An 18,680-nucleotide genomic window follows, 5' to 3' on the forward strand; every position below is an offset into this window, starting at 1 on the left:
TGTCCGTGTGTGTGTCTGACCTGCTGGTGGACCTTGCTGGGGGCTATGGTGACATTTCGCAGGTCAGAAGAGTTACAGTCAGAGATGCTGGCACAGCAGCTGGGTGGGATGCCGTTGTTAGGGAACCAGATACTGGACAACCAGCTGGTGTAGTTCAACACACCACAGCATTTCAACTGGAGGGAGAGAGGGGGATGGAGAGAGATGGAGAGGGAGAGAGAGCAAGAGAGAGCGAGAGAGGGATGGAGAGGGAGGGGAGAGAGAGGGATGGAGAGAGAGAGAGGGATGGAGAGAGCAAGAGAGATAGAGAGAGAGGGGGGTTGGAGAGAGAGATTTATCACAATCCGTTTTTAATCACAATCCTAATTTGGCTGTCAAAATGACCGTCACTCACACTGCGCTGCACATTGTCCACAGCCAGGCTCCTCTCGTCCTGGGAATTGTAGTTCTTCACTGCCTCACTGAAGGTCCTCTGGAAGGTTCCCTTTATCTGGGAACACAAACACACAGTTCTTATTGTGTTCATAGCTTCTCCTGTTGTGAAACAGATGGACACTCTGACCGATGAATTCTGCCCACTGGGCACACACTAGTTGAATCAACATTGTTTCCATGTCAGTTCAACAAAATTACGTTTAACTAACGTGGAATAGACGTTGAATTGACATTTGTGCACAGTGGGTGGGTACTCATGATCCTGTGGGTGAGTGCCAGAGGCAGGTATGGCAGGGCCACCTACCTCATGACGAAAGACAAAGCCGGAGATGCCAGCCACAAGCTCTGCCAGGAAGATCAGGGACAGGAACATGGCATACTGCAGAGAGAGAGCACACAGGGCGCCACAAAACGGCCAATGAGTTACTGTGTATAGTTCGCAGACTTTCTCACCCTTTGCTCACAATAAGATCCTCGAAACACTGCAAGGAACGTTGAATGACAGTAGGAAAGGAAGACATTTTTAGAAGGAAAGAAATCAAAAACGAAACAAAGACAGAAACAAACCCACTGGGCACACACTGGTTGAATTAACGTTGTTTCCACGTCATTTCAATGATAATACTTTGAACCAATGTGGAATAGATTTGAGTTACTCGGATGACAACTTCTCCTAGCTCTCACCAACTTCTCCTAGCTCTCACCAACTTCTCCTAGCTCTCACCAACTTATCCTAGCTCTCACCAACTTCTCCTAGCTCTCACCAACTTCTCCTAGCTCTCACCAACTTCTCCTGGCTCTCACCAACTTCTCCTAGCTCTCACCAACTTCTCCTAGCTCTCACCAACTTCTCCTAGCTCTCACCAACTTCTCCTGGCTCTCACCAACTTCTCCTAGCTCTCACCAACTTCTCCTAGCTCTCACCAACTTCTCCTAGCTCTCACCAACTTCTCCTAGATCTCGCCAACTTCTCCTAGCTCATCAACTTCTAGCTCTCATCAACTTTTCCTAGATCTCACCAACTTCTCCTAGCTCTCGCCAACTTCTCCTAGCTCCCGCCAACTTCTCCTAGCTCTCATCAACTTCTCCTAGCTCTCACCAACTTCTCCTAGCTCTCACCAGCTTGAGCATCCATGGGCTCCCGCGGCAGGTAGCGAAGCATCCAAACAGTCCGAACACGATGATGCATGTTCCGGTGCCAATGAGAACATAAGGAGCGTTGGTGGAGCTGTCAGCGATGATAGATATGTACGCACCCAGCATAAACTTCCCCCATAGTCCCACAGCTAAGAGGATCGCCCCCGTGATCTGGAGAGAGAGAGAGAGAGAGAGAGAGAGAGAGACGAGAGAAGGTGAAAGACAGCATTAGAGCCCTGTCACTAAAAAGTCATCAAGGGCATCCCTGGAGGTTTCAGACCCATAGAGATGATAGGTGGCACAACTGTAACACAACCATCACAGCTTCATGCTAAATGACACGTTACATATGATATGAAATGTCAGTGGTCTGTTTAAGCAGTTGTCCATAAAACCAGTCAAATTCTCTGTGTAATAAACCATTGATTACACAGTAAATGATACACTGCCGATCTACTATAATGCTGTTAGTGGCACTGGAGATAGCTCTTTGCTGCCACCCAATGAAAGAATCTGAATCCTCACTGCATGGCTCATGAGACAGAAGAGAAAGCGAGACATTTTATAGGCTCCTTTTTTCTGGTTAAAAATAACTAATACTTACTAAGTAGACCAGACCCAGCTGCTGTCAAGTTTTCAAGATATTTCACTTTCAAAATACAGAAATCATACCGTATGACGATTTCTGTATTTTGAAAGTTACATATCTTGAAAACTTGAGTGCCGACGAACAAAACATTTTGGGACAATGTCAATAATGGGTCAATGAAACAAATACAAATTCCATTAAGTAGATGGGAACTGTGAACATTTATTTCAATGGCAAACAGCCTTTATGGGATATCTTGATTTTTCCACCGTCTTTGGCCCTACTCATGAATGATGACTGATTCCTGACCATGTATCGTGACCAGGAAAAACTCCATATTCATAAGGCGAAAAAAAAAAATTCGTAGAAGGTTAGTAGAACTTACACCACAGGTTAGGATAATTAATGCAGCAGGTTAGGAGACTGAGGTTAAGGTTAGGAAATGGGTTAGGTTTAGCGAAAATGCTCTCCTAACCTACTATGAAAATCACTTTGTATTGAAGTGGCGTGAAAAGAGTGACTGAGTGAATGCAGGCCTTCCAAAAGCCCACCCAACACCAGCATGCAGTAGTCGATGTTGACTGAACGCTTTGCTCTCTCTATGATATATACACTAGATGACTAATAGGTGACGCTGTGTTGAAGCAACCGCACCTCCATCTTGGCTCTAACCCTAGGTTATGATGCATTTTGTCAGTGCATCATACAAAACCATCTTCCCATTCTTTTATGTTGTTGTTATATTTGTGTGTTTCTACTAGTGCTTATTATGTGCACCCAATGATGTATATAAACCCTGGATTGTGAATTCTATGTATTATCCATTGTGAGGCTTTGAAGCCACCTGTCGACCATATTGGCACTCCCCAGTAGGACCAGTCTCCATAGGAATACATGGGATGCTACTGTATTTCAGTTAAATGTTTCAAGAACATGTATTTAAGTATTTTTTTTGTTGAAGTAACATTAGTAATAAAACAAATTATACTTTAAGGAAAATGTTTTCATAAATTGTTATTTTATGTTTAGCTCACATAATATGCATAGTATGCATTAATGTGTCTAACAGAATAAACGAGGCAAAAACAAATGTACACATTAATACATGCATTTCTATTGCTTCGAAAATATGTTTTACAACAGCGCCCCCTATCAGTCATCTAGTGTATAAATAAATAATTGTGTGCCCAGACTATTCTGTGTAGAGCCCTCTAGTAGTGTGTTCTTGAACCAGCAGATGGTGCTGTGGTTATTGGTAAAGACTGGAATTTGGTATTTTATTAGTATCCCCATTAGCTGTTGCAAAAGCAGCAGCTACTCTTCCTGGGGTCCACACAAAACATGAAACATAATACAGAATAACATAATACAGAACATCATTAGACAAGAACAGCTCAGCAGTGGCACGTCCACCTGTCCAGAGGAGAAGATCCCATTCCCTTTGATGAGGAAAAAAATCATAAAAACTGTTCTGAACAGTGTGAGATTGTGGGTCTAGAAAGGAAGGCTACTACTGGTAACCTAACCTCAACGTGTAAATTATGGTAAATTATTATTTTTCTTTAACCTTTATTTAACTAGGCAAGTCAGTTAAGAACAGATTCTTATTTACAATGACGGCCAACCCTGGCCAAACCCTAACGACGCTGGGCCAATTGTGCACCGTCCTATGGGACTCCCAATCACAGCCTATGGTGATACAGCCTGGAATTGAACCAGGGTCTGTAGTGACACCTCTAGCACTGAGATGCAGTGCCTTAGACCGCTGCGCCACTCGGGAGCCCTACATATACACAAAAAACATGACAGATATGAATCTCCTCCTACATATCATTAAATTAATGTGGATTGAAAAGTGGGTTAATGTATTCACTTTGGGGATTTGGGGTCCTTATTCAAAGCAGGGGTTCCACTCAAGGACTGGGTTCTCCATGGAGTTCCTCTCTATATCTCTCCATTATTATTAATATATGCATATTTCAGTCATTATTTAACAGCATATGTGTGGTAGGGAAGATCAGGAATCAGGATTACATCTAAAATGACAATAACTGGAGTTCCTTTCTTTGTAAAACCAGTTAGCAGGTCGCAGGGTTGGGTCAAGGTTTTCTTCATTGTTAAGGCGGCTAGTCGTCCCTTACTAGCATAGCAATGACATCACTGAAGAAACTATCACCCCTGCCCTCAACCATAACTAAATATGCTTATCTTATCTCACCTTATAGCTTCTCTGGTAGAAGCTCACTCCTTCCTTAAACAAGCCAGAAGGCGTTGGCTCAGCTGGTGTGAAATGTGAACGCAGTGCTCTGCCATAAATATCAGCCTATTCAATATTTTATTTAACCAGGCAAGTCAGTTAAGAATAAATTATTATTTACAATGACGGCCTAGGAACAGTGGGTTAACTGCCTTGTTCAGGGGCAGAACAACAGATTTTTACCTTGTCAGCTCAGGGATTTGATCTAGCAACCTTTCGGTTACTGGCCCAACACTCTAACCACCAGTCTACCTGCCGCCCCAAACCAATATGTGTCTGACCCACACTGAACAGCACCAGAGGAAGACTTTATCGGAGAGATCTATATCAAAGATGGTGGATAAATAAAGAGGTCCCACTCAGGCTGTTTACCATTGAAAGAAATTGTCATATTTCTGGTCTGCTTAAGGGGTAGCTCTCCCATTGGCCCCAATGCATTAGCAGCTGGGTCTGGTCTGCTTAGTTCATTGACTGTACATGAACCAGAAAAAAGTCCCCCCCCCCCCCAGATCGGTGTGTCTCATGGCCATGCTAATGACTGTGTGACACAGATACCAGAGCTGCATGCTGCTGAGGCACAGATTCAGCAGCATGTTTCATCACCACAGTTTCAGACCAGGAAGGAGTGCATGGTAGTAGTGGCACAGCTAAGAAATTCTCTTATCATTGCTATGCCTCATGGTTAACATGACAACGAACACGGCAGAGAGGAAGCACATGGAAAAAGGTTACCTAACCACTGATACAAGGTCAGATATTTTGTCATTCCCCTGATGGTTAAGTTTAGGATAGGAGTTAGAGAGATCTGATCCTAGATCTGTGGTAAAGGGCAACATCTACCTCGAGCAGTGGCACAGCGTCTGCATCCCAAATGGCACCCTATTCCCTACATAGTGCACTTCCCATAGGGCTCTGGTCAAAAGTAGTGCACTATATAGGGAATAGGGTGCCATTTGGGAAGCGTCACCTCCCTGTAGCCACCATGCGTTGGAAAATGTTGTTGTGATTCTGAGCATGTCTGGCGCTGGCCGTGCGTCAGAGGCCCGCTGACACATACAGAGCAGCCTGCCTTCCCCCTTCACTGTCTGCCTGCCTCCCTCCCTGCCCCCTCCCTGTCTGCCATTCTCCCTCCCTCCCTGTCTGCCATTCTCCCTCCCTCCCTGGCTCCCTCCCTGTCTCCCTCCCTGTCTGTCTGTCTATCTGTCTGTCTGTCTGTCTGTCTGTCTGTCTGTCTGTCTGTCTGTCTGTCTGTCTGTCTGTCTGTCTGTCTGTCTGTCTGTCTGTCTGTCTGTCTGTCTGTCTGTCTGTCTGTCTGTCTGTCTGTCTGTCTCAGTCCCTGTCTGTCTGCCTGATTACCCAAGAACACAGCATGAGAAGGAACAGCAACACTCTCACAGATGGAGTGAGTCAGACACTGAGAGAGAGAGAGAGAGAGAGAGAGAGAGAGAGAGATAGGGAGATGGGGGAGATATATAGAGAGAGAGACATGGAGAGAAAGGTAGAGTGAGAAACAGAGCACGAAAGAGAGGAAGACAAAGGGAGGGAAGAGAGAGTGTATTTAGTGCGAGATAGAAGAGAGAGAGATTAAAGAGAGCGAGAGATGAGTCACTGCCCGACATGTAGCATGACACTTAGACAGCGCTGTTGAACACATCTGAGAGATAGCATATGAGTGAGTTCTCTCTGTCCCCATCTCATGCCCATCCACTGTCCCTTCTCTAGTAATGTCTGGGAGCAGCGGTAGGTTCATTTCCCTGTAATGGACTGTTCCCCTGTCCTCAGTTTCCTCTCCTCTACAGTGTTCATGTCTTATTCAACGTGACACTATGAATGATTCATGGAGCCATCTGCTGTAGCAAGCGAGGGGCTTCCCTCCCCTACATGCTCCATCAGCAGGGGGTACCGTCCTAGGTAGGAGGGATTAAGGGGAGAGGGTGTGTGTGTGTGTGTGTGTGTGTGTGTGTGTGTGTGTGTGTGTGTGTGTGTATGTGTGTGTGTGTGTGTGTGTGTGTGAGGGGACTGACAAAAAGAGCCCCGCTAAAATGAAGCAGAGGCCCGGTGGGGTGTGTTGCAGTCGGCGGCCATATTGGCCTCAGTTAACTCAGCAGCGCTATGTGTTTAAGTATTTATGTGTACTGTATATTATCTCAGCTGGGACGTTACACCACAGTCATGAGACATGGTCATAGGGTTTCAACCCTTTATTGCCAGTTACACTGCACGTGTTTCGGTTACAGTAAAAATAAATTCAACATCTGAAACACAAATGTATACACAATCCTAGATGGCGAAGTCCCTTTACACTGTGATGTACTGTATGTAGCCTATGTTGATTTTGTTTGAACTAGGGCTTGCAGAGTAGGAATAGGTAAGTCAGCCATTTTACCTATAAACGCTGAAGTTCCCAGTCTGTTAAAGTGAGCCACTTTTATCAGAGTCCGTCGCGGATGGTGCACAGGAGCTAGTTTCATTTCAACACCAGATTGGAGTCTTCACACAGCCTGACAGAGGTAATGGAATTCGTCAGCTATGGCAATTTCCCTCCGGACATTCTCCTCATCCGTCTATCACTGCAGCTGCTGGCCTCGCAGAAATACAAAATGAGGTTTGGGAAGATAGTGGTACAACCACATGCTGTTTTTTACTGACGATGGGTTCGAGGTAATATTTCTTGGCAAGCTACCAGCACCCGTGTGCAGTCCCAATACATCTGGTCGATGGCAAACCATTTGTGGCTGTTAATATACAGAACGAGAAAGGAACTAGAAATAAGAGCACCATGACAACTCCTCAGACTTTGAACAGGTTCCGTCCTGATGGGCAGATTCATGTTGTTTTATGTGACAACAGAGTAAGGCAGACGCCAGGACAGCATGGGGTCACCACTGTCACCACTCAGAGGATTAGGATGAACCGTGGGGGACTTTTATGTCATGACGTTGTTCCAAGCAGAGTTGCCACTGAAGGTTGAGCTCTAAATGTTTTTTTGATGTCAGGATTGCTCATATCCAGAGACACTTTGATGTAGATGAAATGTAATGTAGCGCCCTATTTGGCTGAGCTAGATTAAAAAGATCCACAGCTCACCCCAAACTTTTCTAGACAAGACGAGACTTCCAAGAACTGAGGTGGCACGATATGTACTCTAGTGTGATTTCACTTTCACATCTCACAGTGTGACACGTAGAGGTGTCAGAATCCTGTCCTAGAGCTGAGGTACTGGGCCGACAGCAACAACGGTTCAACCTGTTTTGATTGTCTTACTTATTGCTCTCTTCAAGCACTCTCCTGACTCTCCTCAAAAGAGTGGCCCCGTGATACCAGGAACAATCCACAGAAAAACACTAACAGGAAGAGATTTGTCACCAAACAATAATGAATAATTGATTCGATTTAGAGAGCTTTTCCAGATGCTCAGACTAGACGCTTCACATTGTGTAAGAGGAAACACACGTCATCCACCACCACTGGGCAGGGACTGTGATTGGAGGTGCCTCTATGTATAAATGAGACGGCTGGGGACGAGGCCTGACTAATGGTCTGACCATCTGCCCTGGCAGGTGCACTGACGCTCATGCAAACATGAGACGACATCGCACCTTTATGCTGTGCCACTGTGAGCTGCAGGAAGAGCCTTTGAGCTAGAGCTTTAGCTTCGGTAGAAATACAGTAAGGGGAACATGATGAAAAGACACACATGCAAGGCATTTAGGTAGGAGACCCCCTTGGATCATTATTATTCTGTATCTGAAAGCCAAGCAAGGCACTTGTGTTTGCTTTGGTGTTGCATCAACAGGAATTGCTGCTCTGTTCTGTTCTGCTCTGTTCAGCCCTGTTCTGTTCTGTTATGTTCAGCTCTGTTGTGCCCAGTTCTGTTCTTTTCTGCTCGGTTCTGCTCTGTCCTGCTCTGTTTGGTTCTGCTCTGTTTCTTTGGATCCTGATGTTCCTGGAGCAGGGAAGCAGGGGGAGCCACACCCTTATGTTCCCTATAGGATTCCAGCCACTCACAGATGGACTACAGTCACACTCCATCCTCCCCTGGGAGCCAGCTAAACAACACTGAGCCACTTCCTGACAGATTAAACACAGCACATTAATGATGCCTGGAGGAAACCACCAACAACAACAGAACAGACACCTTCAACAAGCCGCTCATCTGGCTCACACCGTCTCATCCAGCTTTTTCCTTTAACAACAACACGGCTACAATCAAACCAGACAGACAAAAGAATCTGTGGGAGATACAGGGACTCAGTGTGTCCCCAGAACAGTCGCTCAGTGGATGGCAGAGCGGGAGAAATGGCAGGGAGGGTGATGTAGAAATGAAAAGAGCACTTTAGATTTCAAAGGGGAAGCGCATCCCTCCTTCTCCCCTTAGCACAGACATGATCAAAGGCACTGTTGTTCTATGGGCTCTCAAAGCCAGGCTCTTATAGTTCAATCTCGTTCAAATAAAAATATTTTTTCTTTTGTTATTTATTTGTTTACTTTAGGATGGGGGGGTTGAAGGGGGACTAGAATCAGAGTGAAAACGAAACCCCAATCTGAATTTTGTTACAGAAATGTATTTATTGAAACTCCAATGTGGTGTTCAAGAAATGTTGTGTTGCATAACTGACAGCCCACATGAAGAAATGCTTACTATAGAATTCTGTAGTATACTGTAGAATACTATACTACACACTGTAGTATCCCTCAATCATGTGTAGTACTTGCTATAGAATTGTGTAGTACACTGTAGAATACTATTGTAAATACTATAGTATTATCCCCCCAAAAAACACAATGTCCGCAAAAACACTACAGTCCGTAAAAACATGACAGTTTTTTAACTATAGTAACAATACAGTATTTAATTTGCATATAACCTGCCGTAGTCCCCTCCTCCATATCCCAATTTGTGCCAGCCATAAGTGAGAAACCTACATGCCAAGTACAGTATAGACCATATATTGTGTTATAGAAAAGAACTGAAGCTCTCAACTATCCATTCAGACTCCAGTCCTACCTACCTACAGGTTATGGAAAATCAACTCTTTTACAATTTGTCCAGTAGGATAATAAAATATAATAAAACAAAAACACTATAGCAAATACTACAGCAAAGTCTGCAAAAACACTATAGTAAATACTACAGTAATGTCTGCAAAAACACTACAGTATATACTACAGTAATGTCTGCAAAAACACTACAGTAATTAATGTGTGCGTGCATGACAGCATGGATCAGAAAGTTTGATGTCGCTTGATGGCAGCCCTAACAGTATTACAATGATTGCTTTGTTGCGGGCCATTAAATTCACTTAGTCTGTGTAGTGAGTGATCAATAACATTCACCTCTGAAATACAAACATTCTACTCCAGAGGACTTTGGTGTTTCTAGAGTGAATCTGTGCTTCTAATGTAACCTGCTGGAACTACAACAATGATAGAACTCCAAGATGACTCTGTAATGCAAGTTGATGGGGGTCAACGACAGAATTCTCTACATCATTGGAGGTAATGAACACAGATAAAGAAGACAAGACGGGAAGTGTTGTGCTCGTCAAGGTGGATAATGACATCCTAAAATGGTCCTTAAAGCGACAGCCATATTGTGCATCCTTGGCTGAGCACACCACAGGCCTCCTTCTCTGCACTACTCTTCAGACCCAGAGGGATTGACTGTGCTTCCGAAGTGGAAAAGGACAATGGAAATGATTGCATTTATACTGTACATTAGGGTTGACTACTCTGAGCTATACAGTAGTAGCTGAAACGGCTAGCAGAGACTGAAGGTAAGGGTACCTCTTAACCATGGTTTATATGTAAATGTCTGTTCACTTTTGATTAATGAGAGGGAAGGAGAGGGAGAGAGAGACAAAGAGAGAGGGAGAGAGAGACAGAGAGGGAGAGAAAATGTGAAAGAGAAACAATCGGAGAAGGCAGAACGAGGGGGATAGAGAGAAAGAGGGGGATTGACATCATTCACTGGTGCTGGCAGGGTTTCTGAGTTGGACTGATCATTAGCTCATTAAAGGCTCAAAATGGTGCCAAGTAAAGTACGATGTTTGGGAATGAAACTATAAGCTCAACAAGGCTCCCTTGCTCTCTCAGAAAAGCTGTGGGTCCATTCTACAGTGAAGGAACCAAACGAAACCAGGCAGTACACAGAACCAACGGGGGAGTTCATCTCCATGGCAACGGCAGTCTCAGCAGCCCGCCTGCCTGCCAGCCAGCCTGCGTGGCCATGAGAGTTACTATTGTGCTGTGTTGGTCTCACTATAACCTGCCATTGTCCCCGTTTTCACACCCAATACTTTTCTTCTGTGCCATGTTGTTATTGGATAGGTGTAATAACAGGCAGCCTGGCAGGCAGCAGTGTTGTTATTGGATAGGTGTAATAACAGGCAGCAGTGTTGTTATTGGATAGGTGTAATAACAGGCAGCAGTGTTGTTATTGGATAGGTGTAATAATAGTCAGCCTGGCAGGCAGCAGTGTTGTCATTGGATAGGTGTAATAATAGTCAGCCTGGCAGGCAGCAGTGTTGTCATTGGATAGGTGTAATAATAGTCAGCCTGGCAGGCAGCAGTGTTGTTATTGGATAGGTGTTATAACAGGCAGCAGTGTTGTTATTGGATAGGTGTAATAACAGGCAGCAGTGTTGTTATTGGATAGGTGTAATAACAGGCAGCAGTGTTGTTATTGGATAGGTGTAATAACAGGCAGCCTGGCAGGCAGCAGTGTTGTCATTGGATAGGTGTAATAACAGGCAGCAGTGTTGTTATTGGATAGGTGTAATAACAGGCAGCAGTGTTGTTATTGGATAGGTGTAATAATAGTCAGCCTGGCAGGCAGCAGCGTTGTCATTGGATAGGTGTAATAACAGGCAGCCTGGCAGGCAGCAGTGTTGTCATTGGATAGGTGTAATAATAGTCAGCCTGGCAGGCAGCAGTGTTGTTATTGGATAGGTGTAATAACAGGCAGCAGTGTTGTTATTGGATAGGTGTAATAACAGGCAGCAGTGTTGTTATTGGATAGGTGTAATAACAGGCAGCCTGGCAGGCAGCAGTGTTGTTATTGGATAGGTGTAATAACAGGCAGCAGTGTTGTCATTGGATAGGTGTAATAACAGGCAGCCTGGCAGGCAGCAGTGTTGTCATTGGATAGGTGTAATAACAGGCAGCAGTGTTGTCATTGGATAGGTGTAATAATAGTCAGCCTGGCAGGCAGCAGTGTTGTTATTGGATAGGTGTAATAATAGTCAGCCTGGCAGGCAGCAGTGTTGTTATTGGATAGGTGTAATAATAGTCAGCCTGGCAGGCAGCAGTGTTGTTATTGGATAGGTGTTATAACAGGCAGCCTGGCAGGCAGCAGTGTTGTTATTGGATAGGTGTAATAACAGGCAGCCTGGCAGGCAGCAGTGTTGTCATTGGATAGGTGTAATAACAGGCAGCAGTGTTGTTATTGGATAGGTGTAATAACAGGCAGCAGTGTTGTTATTGGATAGGTGTAATAATAGTCAGCCTGGCAGGCAGCAGCGTTGTCATTGGATAGGTGTAATAACAGGCAGCCTGGCAGGCAGCAGTGTTGTCATTGGATAGGTGTAATAATAGTCAGCCTGGCAGGCAGCAGTGTTGTTATTGGATAGGTGTAATAACAGGCAGCAGTGTTGTTATTGGATAGGTGTAATAACAGGCAGCAGTGTTGTTATTGGATAGGTGTAATAACAGGCAGCAGTGTTGTTATTGGATAGGTGTAATAACAGGCAGCAGTGTGGTCATTGGATAGGTGTAATAACAGGCAGCAGTGTTGTTATTGGATAGGTGTAATAACAGGCAGCCTGGCAGGCAGCAGTGTTGTTATTGGATAGGTGTAATAACAGGCAGCAGTGTTGTCATTGGATAGGTGTAATAACAGGCAGCCTGGCAGGCAGCAGTGTTGTTATTGGATAGGTGTAATAACAGGCAGCAGTGTTGTTATTGGATAGGTGTAATAACAGGCAGCAGTGTTGTTATTGGATAGGTGTAATAACAGGCAGCAGTGTTGTCATTGGATAGGTGTAATAATAGTCAGCCTGGCAGGCAGCAGTGTTGTTATTGGATAGGTGTAATAACAGGCAGCAGTGTTGTTATTGGATAGGTGTAATAACAGGCAGCAGTGTTGTCATTGGATAGGTGTAATAATAGTCAGCCTGGCAGGCAGCAGTGTTGTTATTGGATAGGTGTAATAACAGGCAGCAGTGTTGTTATTGGATAGGTGTAATAACAGTCAGCAGTGTGGTCATTGGATAGGTGTAATAACAGGCAGCAGTGTTGTTATTGGATAGGTGTAATAACAGGCAGCAGTGTGGTCATTGGATAGGTGTAATAACAGGCAGCAGTGTTGTTATTGGATAGGTGTAATAACAGGCAGCAGTGTTGTTATTGGATAGGTGTAATAACAGGCAGCCTGGCAGGCAGCAGTGTTGTTATTGGATAGGTGTAATAACAGGCAGCAGTGTTGTTATTGGATAGGTGTAATAACAGGCAGCAGTGTTGTTATTGGATAGGTGTAATAACAGGCAGCAGTGTTGTTATTGGATAGGTGTAATAACAGGCAGCCTGGCAGGCAGCAGTGTTGTCATTGGATAGGTGTAATAACAGGCAGCAGTGTTGTTATTGGATAGGTGTAATAACAGGCAGCAGTGTTGTTATTGGATAGGTGTAATAACAGGCAGCAGTGTTGTTATTGGATAGGTGTAATAACAGGCAGCCTGGCAGGCAGCAGTGTTGTTATTGGATAGGTGTAATAACAGGCAGCAGTGTTGTTATTGGATAGGTGTAATAACAGGCAGCAGTGTTGTTATTGGATAGGTGTAATAACAGGCAGCCTGGCAGGCAGCAGTGTTGTTATTGGATAGGTGTAATAACAGGCAGCAGTGTTGTCATTGGATAGGTGTAATAATAGTCAGCCTGGCAGGCAGCAGTGTTGTTATTGGATAGGTGTAATAACAGGCAGCAGTGTTGTTATTGGATAGGTGTAATAATAGTCAGCCTGGCAGGCAGCAGTGTTGTTATTGGATAGGTGTAATAATAGTCAGCCTGGCAGGCAGCAGTGTTGTTATTGGATAGGTGTAATAACAGGCAGCAGTGTTGTTATTGGATAGGTGTAATAACAGGCAGCAGTGTTGTTATTGGATAGGTGTAATAACAGGCAGCAGTGTGGTCATTGGATAGGTGTAATAACAGGCAGCAGTGTGGTCATTGGATAGGTGTAATAACAGGCAGCAGTGTGGTCATTGGATAGGTGTAATAATAGTCAGCCTGGCAGGCAGCAGTGTTGTTATTGGATAGGTGTAATAACAGGCAGCAGTGTTGTTATTGGATAGGTGTAATAACAGGCAGCAGTGTGGTCATTGGATAGGTGTAATAACAGGCAGCAGTGTTGTTATTGGATAGGTGTAATAACAGGCAGCAGTGTTGTTATTGGATAGGTGTAATAACAGGCAGCAGTGTGGTCATTGGATAGGTGTAATAACAGGCAGCAGTGTTGTTATTGGATAGGTGTAATAACAGGCAGCAGTGTTGTTATTGGATAGGTGTAATAACAGGCAGCAGTGTTGTTATTGGATAGGTGTAATAACAGGCAGCCTGGCAGGCAGCAGCGTTGTCATTGGATAGGTGTAATAACAGGCAGCAGCATTGTTTGGGTTATGCACTGCCTGGCTCTCCAGTCCCACTTAGGTATTAGCAGCATCCATTTTCTCCTCTGCCTGTGCCCTGTGAGACTTCCTGGTATGGGATAGATAAGATATACTTCATATTGTTTACATATCTCCAGTGGAGGCATGGTGTATGGAAATAAGCCTGTTTTTAATTGACCTGGAGTCCAGCGTGACATTAGGCCTTGTGAGTTGCTAGCTAGCACAAACCCGACACAAATGTTTCCCAACAGGTGACAAGCTAGCCAGTGAGGAGCCTGTTCCCCTCCACCTGCTGAGTCAGGTGGCTGTCAGTGTGACCCCCAAACGGTTGGCCCTGAGACATTTTATTGGCACACAATTCACAGTGGAGGTGCCGTAGCCCATACCACAGTGGAGGTGCCGTAGCCCATACCACAGTGGAGGTGCCGTAGCCCATACCACAGTGGAGGTGTCGTAGCCCATACCACAGTGGAGGTGCCGTAGCCCATACCACAGTGGAGGTGCCGTAGCCCATACCACAGTGGAGGTGCCGTAGCCCATACCACAGTGGAGGTGCCGTAGCCCATACCACAGTGGAGGTGCCGTAGCCCATACCACAGTGGCCTTGCTGACACAGGGTCTCAGAAGCACATTCTGGGTTCTGCAGGCCTATGTGTTTACAAACATAATGGACATTCTGGAGGGTCTCACTTTCAGGGAGCGAAGTGAAACGTCTAGACGTGTACTAGAAGTTTACAAACAGCATACTGGACATTTCTGAGGTTCTTGCTTTCAGGGACTGGGCGAGAACATTGGAACGACAGTAGGCTATCTGGAGGAGGATATCGTCTTGTTTAAAAGTCTTTTGAAGGGCACCATAGTGATTCATCCTATAGTCTTTATTGACTCATTTGTTGCAATTATTATTAGTCATACGGTATATTACATATGACATATTACAGTCACCTGATGGCTTTGCAGGAAAGCCAAACTTAATGTGTGAGCTGAGCACTACATGCATGTTAAAGACGTGAAGCATGGTAACACTCTCACGCCATCAGACAGGCAAACAGACATCAGTGCACTTAATATTCCCCCTGATCCAGCGGCTCACAGTCATTGGTCCACGGGTCAACAATGACTCATGTTTAATGTCTTCCTGTCGGATATAGCCTTCCTACTAGACCAGGGAATAGCAAGATCCCCTATGAATGCCACATCGCTTATTGGGGGATCAAGTAACCCCCAGCCATAGCTAGCCTTGCCCCTGGCCGGCCACTTGCCTAACTTCACACAGCCATGCATTAGCTATGGCCTTCTGAGTTTGCCTTAGAGGCTAGTTCTGGGAGTTGGTCGAGTATGACAAAAAACAACCCAATCTCTGAAATGGATCTAAATTCATGAAAATATAGTGTATCTACTACAAGGAACACATCATGTTTTAAAAGATTAAGAGGCAAAACAAAGGATTAAAGGCCAGGTGCAAGAGGTTTAAAGGTCTGCTTTCAAAGCAATACAGATTTGGATATATGGCTTTAAATCGTCAACAATGGAGGACATATGCTACAACAACACTGCAGTGCATATTGTCAGTAGGTCTACAGCTGAATCTATACAGGTGATCACTAGTCTACAATATAATGCTCATCCAGAGTGTTGATTTGTGACAAGCGAACTGTTAAACTACTGTACATTTCTCATAATGACAATCAGTAGCGATGTGAAAGAGTCAAATGACCTAGACATTGAGAATGCGTTTGTTGGGTGAGCTTCCAAATCACCACATGCTGAACATAGCTGAGATGCTAACATCTGCCTACTCACTCTACCGTGTTCATTCACACATAGGGAATTATGGAGAGCGATCAAAGTCAATCCAAAGCATTCAGCACCTCCTCCCTGGCTGCAGGCTAATTTTAGGCCATATTTCATTACCGGCAACATGTAAAGCCCTGACTAAGAGTCAGAGACACTGTTTGTTCAACATCTATTGGTTCTAAATCTAACACACCACACAATTACTGGAATTTTCAGCCACCTTGGAATTCCTCAATCACAGACTAATTGGTTGGATGGCCAGGACTGGATGACCTCTGTGGCTATTTCACCTTTGAACCCCACTCGGTTGGAAGTCTGAAGGGAAGTTCTTAATGAGATATTTTCTAGCTGCCTCAGTGATGGGCAGTTTGCCGGCTGCCTGGAGAGATCTATACGCACCGAGACCAGAAGTTCATCACTCTAAATCCCTTACTTTCTTCAGTCTCTTGTGTAGTGATACTGTAGGCCTTAGGCTCTTTTATTAATCATCTCTTCTGCAAGGGAGGCGAGGTCTTATTCATTCAATTCCCCTGTAACCTTCACTCTCCCAGTGTTTTACCCTTTAAAAGGGTCAATCCGCAGTTGAAACAATAACAAAGTGTCCACCCCGCCACTGTTTTGGTAAAAAGCTGAGGGGTAGTGCTGGAGAAATGTAACCACTCTCAAATTTATAGACAGAGCTATATATGCAAAATGACTCATATCAAAGTATAATTTTAACCATGTTTTGAGGCTTTACAGTGTTTGTTTACATTTACTTTGTTTACAAACATTGGAGTAAAACAAGGTTTTATTGCGAGTTCTGACGGGGTACGACAGTTGAACGAACCTCATGAGGCTTTTATAAGTTATATTCTTCACAAATCAATGGGTACATATCATTAATTTACGAGTTGAATTTTTTTTTGTGTTGCAACTGCAAATTGCCCCATTTACGTTGTTTTCCCTTTCTGAGAAGAAAATAAGTGACCTTTGGACCAGTGTAAATGCTGTCGCCAAGCAACCAATGTAACAAAGCGGTGCCAGGCCAGATCCAGATCAGATCCAGGCAGCTCCTATCAGACAGATTGAATGCAGTACCCGTTCGCTAACACAGCCGCGGCTAAGCCTTACACATTGTAAGCTTTAGCTGGAGCTTCTAAGGACTAGCTTTCAGCCTGGAGACCAGAGGTTGCTTCCTCTTCCTCTTGAGGCCTTCAGTAATGGGATTCAGACAGAGGTGAGCTAGCTAGGCTAATGTCGGTCTGAGGAGGGAGTCCACCAGACGGTGGAGATGATGATAGCGTTGAGGGGGATTTGTAATGAATACTGAGAAACAGATGAATGTAGGATCTTAATTTGATCAACCTGTTGCAGGACACCAATTTCAGGTTTAAAAAGGCTTCTGAAGTTTGTAATTTCCACTTTTCCAATTTTCCCGCAAGAAAAAAAATGTATTATTAACCCCTACAAAAATGTCCATTAATTGTAATCCACATAATAATTCACATTTCCTGTTGCTGCAGGATTATTTTCCTGCTGTATCAAACTGGCTCAAATGAAGATCCCACATCTGTATGAGCGGCACTAACAGAGTGGACAAGGAGGCGACTACTGATATGGTTGCCTGGGAGATGTGTGCTGGGCTGGTGCAACTGTTTGTCTCTGTTAACCATCCTTCTAGCTGGCTAAAGTAGATGGGTAAAGGTTTTAACTGTCACAACTTCTGCCGAAGTTGATGCCCCTCCTTGTTCGGGTGGTGCTCGGCGTTCGACGTCACCGGTCTTCTAGCCATCATTGATCCATTTTTCATTTTCCATTGGTTTTGTCTTGTCTTCCTACACACCTGGTTCCAATCCCATTAATTACATGTTGTGTATTTAACCCTCTGTTTCCCCTCATGTCCTTGTCAGAGATTGGTTGGTTGGTTGGTTGGTATGTATGTATGGTATGGTATGGTATGGTATGGTATGTATGTATGGTATGTATGTATGTATGTATGTATGTATGTATGTATGTATGTATGTATGTATGTATGTATGTATGTATGTATGTATGTATGTATGTATGTATGTATGTATGTGCTCGTGTATTTTGTATTGGTGTGCCACGGGTTATTTTTACCCATGTTATTTTATTTATGTACGTTGGTTTTGGAGTTTTTTTTTAATGTCTTTATTAAATTACTCCAGTTATACCAAGTTGGTTTCTCCTGCGCCTGACTTCCCTGCCACCTACACACACAACGTTGACATTAACTCCTTGTTTTTCAACTTGTTTTGATGACATTTTAACACAGAATCAACATTAGTTTTTTAAAGTATTTATTTTAAGTTTAATTCACGTTTGTTGATAATGATATGAGCCAAAATTGAATATTGATCTGATGTCTTTGCTCAGATGGCAGCCTAGCCAATTTCCTATGATTATTTAGAAATAACTTTAGCTGAGCTCAGTCATTTAAATGCTGTACAATAAGACGCACAATCACATTCTCAGAGGAATAAGCCCCAACAAAAGCCTACTACAAAGGGAACACAAAACACACAATACATTATGCTTCTAATTCCCATCTGGGCATTAATAATATGCATCCACAGCATGAATTAGGCCAAGTCTTAGGGCGTCTGTCTGTTCTTAGCCTACTGAACAAGCTGCCGTTCCTACTACACAGAGAAGCCTAATACCAACTAGGTCAATCTTCAGTCCCTGCAGAAATCTTAATTGAGGAAATGACAGGCAGCCTGGCACTAAATAAAACCTATGAACCAGCTACCATGTTAGAGAGCAGAGTTACACGATATTATCAGGTTAATTAGAC

The 18,680-nt window shown here is 44.1% G+C and overlaps 1 protein-coding gene across 1 annotated transcript in view; it reads right to left on the reverse strand.

Annotated features, from left to right (window-relative positions):
• Positions 1 to 18,680, reverse strand: part of LOC106574647 (tetraspanin-7) — a 30,022-nt gene that overhangs the window by 5,362 nt on the left and 5,980 nt on the right. Inside the window, exons 2-5 of the mRNA XM_014150640.3 lie at positions 1,555 to 1,743; positions 740 to 814; positions 395 to 490; positions 21 to 176 (exon numbers count right to left, since the gene is read on the reverse strand). Of these exons, the coding sequence (XP_014006115.1) occupies positions 21 to 176; positions 395 to 490; positions 740 to 814; positions 1,555 to 1,743 (516 nt within the window). The remainder of the gene's footprint in view (positions 1 to 20; positions 177 to 394; positions 491 to 739; positions 815 to 1,554; positions 1,744 to 18,680) is intronic.

The sequence above is a fragment of the Salmo salar genome, chromosome 16 (assembly GCF_965601325.2).
Source record: "Salmo salar chromosome 16, fSalSal1, whole genome shotgun sequence".
In the NCBI taxonomy this organism is placed as follows: Eukaryota; Metazoa; Chordata; class Actinopteri; order Salmoniformes; family Salmonidae; genus Salmo; species Salmo salar.